The following is an 11,168-nucleotide window of genomic DNA, read 5'->3' on the forward strand; positions in this document are numbered from 1 at the left end:
CATTGGGACATGGAGACATAATATTTTCAGGACAAAAAATCTCATCTTCTCGGGAAATAGGGAGAGATGGAGATGCAGGGCGCTGCAATGCATCCCTTCCTTCTCCTTCTCCTTCATCATGATTCATTGCCTGTGGCAATTTACAAACCTCCTGCTGAAGCTGCAGGCAGCAGGCAGCAGCATTTGGTTGGACTTTTGCATGGCCCTTGTCCCTCTGTGTCCGAACTGCGCCAAACGGCTGCTGCTCAAATGGGGCACGCAGGGTTAGTTGACGCAGGGATTGCCATTTGTCCCATGAAAAAAAAACAAACAAACAAACAGTCGATTACAATTTTCTCATCTACGCAAATTTGTGTGTGCCATTTTTTATTATCGTGATCAAGTACAAGTAATATTTGTCCTTGTATTGCTTGCATCATTAGAATAATTTAGATTATAAGCCGTGGCTGTGAAAACAGAATCTTCCACAATAATTTGAATAAATATATTAACGTGTCCAGAGTTTGGCACAGCGCGCCATGTGTCAGAATATTAAAGTGTGGACAAGGATTAGGTGTTAATAGTTAAATTTAAGGATAAGCTCATGAATTGACTGACGATGGGTTATTTAAGAGGGAGGCTATTTCGGTCTTTTTGCCGTATGTATACGTGGACCGCCCTACGATTGCCACGTTTCCGGCAGTTACTGGATGCCCTCGGGACACGTTTCGGAGCCCTGTTGCTCGATGCAAAGATATATAATCCAATCTAAATCATGACTTATCTCCTTTCACCTTCCGACCTTTATTAATTTATTCATCAAAATCTAAATCTAATGGAATAAGAATTAAATTTTTAAACGTATATTTTCGATGAATAATTGAGTGGGAAATATACCTTGTCAATCAAGATGAACAAACACTCCCGCAATGTGACGCCAAGTTTTCCAGCACACTCCGATACAAATCTACGGAAACAGACAACACAATTTGCACGTCATAATTAACCGTTCTCATATTCTTATCACCATGTGAAAGATACAGGACTAGCAGCCAAATAAGCAAGTTGAGATCTCGAGATAGAAGAGACAGGATGCCACCTTCAATCAGCTGCCATTGCACCCGAGCTCCAAAATTTGATGGGAACGTGATGCATAATGTGCTGCACAGTTCATCCCTGTCGAGACCTTCAAACATGAGCTTCAATCTCAAGTGGCACAAAGTAATTTCTCTAGTTGGTCTCCATGTGAATTAACTAATGTTATTTTTCATGTTCCAGTACAAGAGAGTAGGATCGCCTTGAGGCCTGCAAGCAACAAAATAGGAAAAGATAAAATAGATAAGCAACGACCAACTTCCTCCTAATCTGAAGAAGCTCTGACATGTGAAATTGAAGATGATTAACCTAATTTGCTATCTGATGGACATTTTAACGACGACGACGACAGTATGTTTGGTACAAGTTACCTTGGGAATTTCACATGAAGCAGTGCAAACGCAATTGCCAGGAAAACACAGATGATTCCAGTCACCATACAGGCTATCCCGAGGAAACTGTTTTTGCCTCCTAGCCAATTTTGGGTTGTAAGGATCAGCTTCTTCTTACCCCCAAAACTGTAAGTGTTGTAGTTATTAAGAATGTGTACTTCGAGACTGTCATCTGCTACGAGATCCTCTTCAATAACGCCGTAAAGCTTCCTGAACTTGGGAAGAGCAGCTGTGCGCATCCAAACTATGAGATCCTCTTGCTCGCTAAGCTATTTGGAAGAAACTAATGATGGTGAGAAACCTGAGTTACATGATGAAGAAAGCATGCGCAGAAATTATTTGAGTTATCAACATACTGGAACATCTGGATCAAGATTGCCTCCTCCAATTAAGCTTCCATTCTGAAAATTGAAAGGATATACATTTCTCCCAAACTTGTGCTGTTGATCACTGACCCATGCTATGTTTTTCCTGTTAACTTTCATCTCTACAGTCTCACGCACAAAGGTGTAAGAATCATTGAACAAACTCCAGGCGACTAAACCACAAGGAACAATTGGGAGACCGCCATTATACTCTTCCGGTTTGCATGAACTAGTGTGCTTGTATTCCAATCCATGCAGAAGCTGCTTATCACATCTACTTTTTACGTACCTAGAATAGTAATTATAAATTTTGTCACAAATTGATTTAAAGAGTTGAAATGATGAAATAGAAGAAATCAGAAGGTTGCTAAGATGCTCTCACCGTCGATGATTCTGATAATAGTTATCAAGTTCATAATAAACATATATCGGTGCTTTCATATGCTTCTGAACCTGCAATGAACTTGAACTTTCAGTGAAAATAGCAAAAGGGAAACTAGAATGTAAATATATCCAACTGCAGAATCATTTTATTTTTTGGCATGGATATTAAGGTAGCAAGATTTAATCTGCAGGTTCTCAACAATCACTGATAACACACCAATAAAAGTGTTGAAATAGAATTTCAAGTTCACAAATGATCATACTATTGCAGTTTGAGTGCAGTCCCTAGGAGGCAATTAGGCACAATACCTAATGCCAAGGATACTTTTAAAATTTTGGCAAATACTTGAACATAATTGGATCGGCTTCTGTATATTGAAATAAGGATTGGCCGTTTACTAAAATATCTTCTTTGTTGCTAATCTTTTCAATATAACTTTGGAAGTTAAATTCCTCAAGAAACTTCTTTTAAAGAAATATTTTAGCATGCAAGCATGCTTATCGTGAGTCCCTTAAAATAGGCACACAGGTAGATATTTACACAAACTTTTGGGGAATATCTAATATTTTATTTGTAGAATAAGTTATGCTCAATTTTATATAGAGTTAAGCAGTAAACATTTGACTAACAAAAGAATCTATTTTACCTTAAAGGTGTCTTCCTTCTTGACTCTTTTGACTCCTTAGTAGTATCTTACCCCTTACTGTCTTCTAGGTTATTCCAAGCAACAAAATGATTATACACTGTTATATTATTAGACTACCAAAAGATTCGTACAGGAAATTTCAAACCGTGCATCAAAGGAAAATGCGACTATAGAGCCAACTTTGACCTTCTTAATTCAAGTGGACACTGACTGGTTTTCAGTTTCACTTGTGTACTGTTGAAGCAACAGTTTATAATGCATGATTTACATGGAGAGTTGATTGATGTCTCAGTTTAACATAAATTAGTTAGGCTAATGCCTATTCAATGTTGAGTGAATTATTATGCATTCTTTGAATCGAAAAACAATGAAGGACAGCTACTTCAACTTACAATTCTTTTAATATTATTTACAGGTTACATTTTTTTCCCCAAAAAGAAGTAAACATTTGTTTTACCTCAGAATTTTAAAATCATTCACGCACTTTGTCATCATAGAGCATTCATCTCTAGTGACTTGACAGAAAACCTCATTCACTTCATTGTTCAATTATTTGGAATATTCCTTACTCCATAAATATCTTGTTTGGAACACCTTCAAATTCCATTTACTGGTCAATGTTATATCAATCATGTTTTTTGTATGAAAGAATAAGCTTACATCAGGGTCACATAAAGATCACACATGTTCATGCCACCTACTGTAATTTTCCAATAAAACAATTGGGAAGGCATAAAATTCACCTTTATTAGACGATCACACTTCTTTGTAATCAAACTGTTCTTGATATAAGCTACTTTGTTGCTTCTATAAGTCTCTGGAACACATTCTACATCATACCGCTCTACAATTTCCACAACCTGCAGAATTAGAAAAAAAAAAAAAAGCCAGCTCCTTAAGATCAAAATATCACATTGATACACAAACATCTAGGTCTATACTGAGAAGAATTCAAGTTCTATACACACGCTTTCTGAAGCACGAAGACACACTAGGCCAATTGGTATGAATAAAACACCAGTAACCAGAAATATTGCAATAACCTGAAAAGGCAACCAAACATAAAAAGAATGAGCAAAAATAATCAGAAGCAGGGGAGGTTTTGTTGCAATATCATTTAAACTTCCATCAAAAGTTTTCATCTCACCCAAGCTGGCGTTAGTTGTGGCCTACAAGCTGGAAGATTTTGCTGGGTGAATTTATAAAATGCTGTCAATTTCAAAAAAAAAAAGTTTAAAAATAGATCAATAGCAAGATTATTTACTAAATAATTTTTTTTTCTAAGGGACAACTTTTTAGTTTTTAATGCATAAACCAGAAGTCAATAAAAACAGAAATGAGGGCTGAATTAGGCAGACTAATTGAAGACCATAATGGATAAGTTTTTAAAACAAAATATTACACGTCTCTTGCAGCTCACTCATCTGCCTCATTTTAGCGATCATTAAAACATAAATTTAGTTGTAATATCTGAAAATCAATTCAGTTTTATGCTTGGAATACCAATTATGGATGCTATTTATTTAATAAGATAACTAATGATGAAATATACAAAAATAAAGTATTTGCATATATTTTTCATTAGTTTTATAAAATTTACAATAGATTCCATAGATAACTATTTTGTTGCGTTAAGGAGAGAAATATCGAATAAATATATTAATGTGATAAGAAACGTAATAATGTTGATAGTAGCTACTAGTGTTGGAGCAATTGAAGTCTAATAAATAATTTTTTCTATAGTTGAATCTGTACATCAGAGGAGAGTCCTAAATGCCTATCTTTTTGAACTAACATTAATGAACTTAACAATTGTTTTCAAAATAAATATCCTTGCTATAGATTATTTGAAGATGAATTGTGTAAATGATGGAGTATGAAAAAGAATGAACTCAAAACGCGAATTATGAAGAGAAGCTTTAACTCATACATAACTAAAATCGAAATACAAAATGTAGTTTTCATAATAATAAAAGAAGCAGGGAATTGTAAAGTGGACATTTATAACTAAGAGTTTTAGACATCTTAGATCTATTATTCAATAAAAAGAAGATATCCATGACATATCATGAATAGAGTGGATGGTTAAACGAAGTCTTGGTGTGATCAAAATGTGACTCAAAAGCCAATATCAAGTTCACAGGAAGAGAAATAGAAACGAAAAGGGAAAAAAATCAAGTTATTTTGTTTACTTGGAAGTAAATAAAGAGGAGGAAGGAATTCATAAACATGAATAAGTAAATATTGTTGATTATTTACTTCTGATTCCATCCAAATTAACTAGAAGAATGGGATATAAAGGAAAAAAGATATTACAATTCATTTTTTTTCTTTCCATTTCAGTTTGGAATAGTCGTTTTTCTCCCATTTCTTCTCCTCTAAGTAAACAAAACATCCAAGAAAATATTTACAAGATAATGATATAACCTGTCGTACTTTACATATGTGAGTAATAACAGTTTGATGGCAAAACATACAAACAAGTAATCTGACAGAGATAATAATACTAAAAATAATATGCGAGGTTACTAGAAAAAAAGATAAAATAAACAATACTACTATCTCAAAACAATTAAGTGCAGCTGCAAGCGAGGAAAATAACAGAAAAAATAGGTTACAATTATACGGACATATTCAAATAAAAATAATGAATTTATTGTTAAATAAGTTCAATAGATTACAGTTGAAGGAAAATCCCAGCGCATCAAAAGATAATCCCTCGACAGCACAAAATTCGTCAGTGGTAAGGGGAAACGTTACCTCTGGACTGCAGTGGCGGGTGGTAGTGCACTTGCGTTCCTCCGGAGGACGCTGACGTACAGCCTGCCTCCATTTCCATCAATTGCGCAGCTGAATCCTTATCCAACGAGATCCAAATCAATCCCTGCTATGCCGATTTCATCGCTAACTAATGCAGCAAAAAGGATGCGGAAACCCCTGATCGCTCGTTCACTTCGAAGGATCCTGATTTGCTAGTCGAGGACCCGAGCCGGCGTAGTCGCGACGCGATGAGTTCCGTCAATTAGGTTGGGCGAAATGGGAAACAAAAGGAAGGCTGGGCGAAATGGGAAAAAAAGAAGGCAGAAACTCAAAAAAGTACCAAACGTTTTTTTTTCTTCGGTAAATTATGAGAAAAATCCCTAAATACAATTTTTATATGCAATTCCCATATTCAAAAATCTTTATTTCCATTCCAAGCTTGATTGGCTTCCATCCTCATACCGTTATTAAATTATCCCTCACAAATTCCTATTTAATATTTTTTTAAAATTTAACATCATTTAAAACGAATTTATCATATTTTCTATCTAATTAAATATTATTTTTAAAAAATCTAATATATTTTTAATCTAATTAAGATGAAAAAAATCCTGATATACTTTTGGTAATCACCAGAGTCGACGAGTGACAATGGATTGACAGTTTCTATCCAATAAGTTCATCCATTTATTCAACAAAATTGATGAGTGATAATTATAAGCAAAAAAAAAAAAAAAAAAAAAAAAAAGAAAGAAATTGCAGCATAATAGGACAGTGTTAAATGGTCAAAATCTAATCAATTAGAATATATATATATATATATATATATATATATATATATATATATATATATATATATATATTAATTAAATACATATATATACATGTATTATAATTGAAAGATATAGATTTCTAACAAATCAGATTAACAAGATTAATTGTTAAACAAAAAATACACTTTTGACAAGAACATGTTAAAGTGCCCATTAACACATGGAAATAGCAGTTTTGTTTAGTAAAACATATTTGTGAAACTCAATATAGCGAGCAAAGCAATGTTTAGTTTATTTGTGATGGAAAATCGAAAATCAGTTGGTGTCCACTTTTTTAATTATAGATTTAGAAATTTCACAAATGTCTAATCAACCATATTCAAAGATGAAAAACACTAGAAAAAATAGAATTAAGAAACAAGTCAATTCACCATTACAGTAATTAATTGTTCATAATTCAGACGAAATTGGATGTGCAAATGGACTAGATAATAGAAACTATATGATTACCGTCGAAACTACATTGTGATTTACGAAAACTGAGTGATCTGATTGACTAGAGTAACATTCTGAGTTCTGTACTCTCCAAAAATAGATTCATTCCAAATATAAGTAAATTAATTGGGACGGTAGAGTTGATAGCCAATCATTTAAATAGGATCTACCTCTAGTCTATAGTCTTTTATAATACTATATGATCCGATATTGAGGAGAGACCTGCTCAGTAGAGAAGTCAATAATATGATGAAGGTCAAAGTCTAGGCAGTCAATGTCTCGTACCACTAGTCGATCAGACGACCCACTCGCCCGACCGGCTCGAAGGATAGCTGAGCTCTTTTCTCGACTGGGAGGAAGAACCGTCGAGCCTACATGAAGTAGATGTTAGCACAGCTCGGTCATGTACCGAGCTTCCGGCGCTCAAATAGACAAGGCATGCACTTAGCGGCCAGCCGATAAAAGGAGGATCAGTCAATATCCTCGTGGAAACTCGCGCTACCGACAGACGACATGGTTGGCGGCATAGATAGACAGAGGATCGTACGACGAAAACTTCCACTGTCTTGTCAAAGATATATTCGGGTCGTTAAGGTATGGTGTTAAGGACACTTTTTTGACACGTCTTTTCAGGGTATGCTTTGAGGAGCGTGTGTGCCTCAAGAAGCATGCACGCGCTCCCCGGGAGTCCTATATAAAGATTCGCAAGCTTCGATGGAGGTATGCATAATCTTTACTGTAGCTACAGTTACCCTGCCATTTTACTTCCTCGTTTCTTCTATATCGCCGGTGGTTGATTTGAGCGTCAGAGGGTCATCGCTGGGGAACCCCTCCCTGGCCTGGTACTGACATTGCTATGGTTATAGGTTTCACTGGCAAAAAGTCCACTAACAGTTAACGGGAGCGCCACATCTCCAGTCTCCATCGTCTCGACTTTCAGACAGAATCAATATCAATTCTTCAATTACAGGAAACACTAACTGATCCCGTCCGGAAGTTGAGTCAGACGGACCGTCAGGTGAGGTGGATGAAATGTTGACGAAGTCGCAACGTCCCAGAGGGGGGTGTGCTGAGATGACTCCCATGTTGACCAAGTCTTCAAAAGTTCTCTAGTCAACGCTACCTGCAGCCAGCGATCCGGTTGACCCGGCCCCCGGTACCTCGAATCTCGAGGCGGATCCAACGAATATATGAGTACAAGACTAAGTCATAAAATAATGAAATGCTTATGGAATATGAACGAAAAACGTACCCTGGCTTAGGGGAAGCCTTCGGATGGGACGCGGTACGAGTTGTCGGGACCCGGAAGAGTAGACGACTCCGATCAGGCTGGAGAGCTGGATCTGACGACGAGGAGCTGCCTGCGGTACGGGCTCGGAAAACGAGTTGCAGGTCAAGATAAAACACCAGCACGTAGGCCGGGGGTACTAGCGGCACGTAGGTCTGGACACGAAGTCAGCATACAGATCGGGAAATGAGATCGGCACGTAGACCGGGACAAAGCATTGGCACGCAGGCCGAGAAACTAGATCGGCACGCAGGCCGGGACACGACACACAGGCAGAATGAGCGCGTAGGTCAGAATACCGTACCCAAGCCAGATCGGCGCAAAAGCCAAAATACAATAAAATGGCACGAAGGCCAGGAACACAACGGGAACTAAATACAGTCCAATCAATGACAACAGTCACGGTGGAGGCCGCACTCGGCCACCGACGACTGGGAAGGGGGAGGTAACCTGGAGGCGGCATTGTACAAGGGGAGAATGGAGGCAGCAGTCCCCTCCCCTGGGCGCCAGCGTGTAAGAGGGAGGAAGTGGAGTGGCCTGGAGGTAGTTCCGTCGAGGGGAGGAGAAAGAGAGGCGGAGTCCGTGGGGAAGAGGTGGCTGCGACGGCATTACACGAGGAAGCTAAACGGCGGAGGCATTTGAGACCGGCTCGCATGGGTGAGGAGAAGGGCAGTGGCCGGTCTGCCCGGCGACGGCATGGCGCGGAGGATGAAGGAAGCAGCACTGTCATCGCCGGCGTCGAGAGGAGAAGGAAAAAGGGGGGAGACGGGCGATCGTCGGGCCGGCGGCAACACAGCGAGGAGAAGGAAGATGGTGCTGTCGCCGTCACTGTGGGGAGGAAGAGGAGAGGGCTGTCGTCGCTATCGTCGGCCCTGCGAGGAGGAAGAAGAGGAGAGGCTATCGCCGGCGTTGCGAGGGTGGCGGCGAGAGAGAGGGAGTGACACAGTGAGGAGAGGGAGAGGAGGAGAAGTGGGGGCCGGCGCCGGCGAGGATGCCGGCGAGGAGCAGGAAACAGAGGAAGGACCCGGCGACAGCGAGATCCTCCGGCGGGGCAGCACCGAATGGGGGTGGCGGCGGCAGCGCGCCCCTCACAGCTGTGGTGGCAACGAGGAAGGAAAATGCGCACTCCTCCCTCGGTTCCTCTTAGCTACGGAAGAAGAAAACCTCGCTTGCATCAGCGTCGGTCGGACTGGCGACGGCAGAAGCAGGGAGAGGAAGAAGGAGAAGGAGATGGCCTGGATGGCGTTGGTAGGTTAGATGATCGAGAGATGCTGAGTAACATGATCGCGCGATAATCAGGCGACTGAAAAGTGATGACTGACTGAGTGATGAGTGTCCGAGACCGTGAGCACTCATCGCTTGTCGCTCTGTTTGACATACTCGCCCCGCTTGCTGCTCTGCCCGACGCTCGCCATTCGTATTTCACTCATCGCTGTTGCTTGACCGTTTGCTCGATCACTCGCTGATACCACTCGGCTACTCGCTTTATGCTGATCGGCCTCTCAAGGGTTTTTCTTGGTTAGCACTAGCTCGGTCACGCTCTTTATTGCCAGGTCGAGATTTGCGGTCGCTCGGTCGACACTCGCTCGGTCACGCTCACGACTTGGCGCGTTCCTCACTCTTTATTTTTCCGATCGCTATTTATCGTCGCTCGGTCGACACCTTCCCAGTTGCGCTCATGGCTTTACTCGTCACTCCGTCTCTATATCGTCTGGTCACGATTTACTGTTCTCGGACGACATTCTCTCGGTCGTGCTCACGGCTCTGCTCGTCGATTATTCCCTCTATGGCCCGGTCGCGATCTATTGACGCTCGGTCAGTACTTTTCTCAGTCGCGCTCACGGCTCGGGCAGTACTTTTCTCGGTCGTGCTCACGGCTTTACTCGCCCATTTTTCTCTCTGGGGATTGGTCATGATTTATTGTCGCTCGATCGCACGCTCGACACCACTTGCTCGACATTCTCGATCACTCAGTCATCACTTTTCAGTCGCCTGATTATCGCTCGATCATGTTACTGAGCATCTCTCGATCATCTACTCGATATCATTTGACGTCTGCTAGATCGCTATTTTGACATTCGCTCGATATGTCTTTTGTCGCTCGGTCGGTGCTTATTCTTTTCGTCGCTCGCCCAGGTACTCGTTGTCCACAGCTACTCGTTCGACGTTATATGACCGACCTGCGATATGACTCTGTGTTCAGTGGCGATTCTTTATTGCAGTTGGATGGGTCTAGTCAGTCGGACTTGCGCCTCCTTCGACTAAACTTGAGGGGGAGGCTTATGATACGGTTTGGGCTGAGGGGCATAGAGGAAGTTAAAGGAAAGAAGAGGGGCAAAGTGGTCTTTTCATTGGGGAGGGTTTTAAGGTGAGCGGAGGTTACTGTGGAGGGGGGGGGGGGGGCTGGGTTTTCATGGAAGGATTCCGCCACCTACAGCCGAACCAGACCTTCTTCTTCCTCACATGCACTTCGTCGGCGCCGACGCCGGCCACCGGCCTCTGACCGCTCCCCTCCTCTTCTTCCTCCGGTCCTCCTTCTCCCTCTCCTCTTCACGATGCTGCCGCCGAATATATCGGTCATCGCGCCTCTTCCTTCTCCTCACAACGCCAGCCAGGCCATCTCCTTCTCCTTCTTCCTCTCCCTGCTTCTGTCGTCGCCAGTCAGACCGACGCTGACGCTAGCGAGGTTTTCTTCTTCCGTAGCTAAGAGGAACAGAGGGAGGAGTGCGCATTTTCCTTCCTCATTGCCACCACAGCTGTGAGGGACACGCCGCCGCCACCCCCATTCGGCGCTGCCCCGCCGGAGGATCTCGCTGCCGCCGGTCCTTCCTGCGCCGCCCCTCCTCCTTTCATCCTCTCGCCGGAGCCGCAGCCGAGCCACCACTTTTCCCAGCGCACACTAGTAGCCGCCGTCGGCCGATCCACGACTTCCGCTGACTGCACAGCTGTGGCCATGCTCCGACTTACGCTGCCGTATAGTTTTGACGTCG

At 41.7% G+C, this 11,168-nt stretch overlaps 1 protein-coding gene across 2 annotated transcripts; it reads right to left on the minus strand.

Annotated features, from left to right (window-relative positions):
- Positions 1-911: 911 nt before the first annotated feature.
- Positions 912-5,962, minus strand: LOC121982528 (putative ALA-interacting subunit 2). 2 transcript variants are annotated; one of them, XR_006112122.1, is made up of 9 exons: positions 5,623-5,960; positions 4,010-4,071; positions 3,831-3,905; positions 3,606-3,722; positions 2,214-2,284; positions 1,823-2,120; positions 1,446-1,735; positions 1,079-1,284; positions 912-946 (listed from the first exon to the last, which is right to left on the minus strand). XR_006112122.1 is itself a non-coding variant. In XM_042535662.1 (8 exons), exons 1-8 carry the CDS (start codon positions 5,699-5,701, stop codon positions 1,230-1,232), a joined length of 1,047 nt encoding a protein of 348 aa, XP_042391596.1. In that variant the 5' UTR covers positions 5,702-5,962; the 3' UTR covers positions 912-1,229. The 2 variants fall into 2 exon arrangements, 1 of the variants encoding a protein (XP_042391596.1); XM_042535662.1 differs by having other exon boundaries at positions 912-1,284; positions 5,623-5,962.
- Between the last annotated feature and the right edge of the window lie 5,206 nt (positions 5,963-11,168).

The sequence above is a fragment of the Zingiber officinale genome, chromosome 5A, assembly GCF_018446385.1.
Source record: "Zingiber officinale cultivar Zhangliang chromosome 5A, Zo_v1.1, whole genome shotgun sequence".
NCBI lineage: Eukaryota > Viridiplantae > Streptophyta > Magnoliopsida > Zingiberales > Zingiberaceae > Zingiber > Zingiber officinale.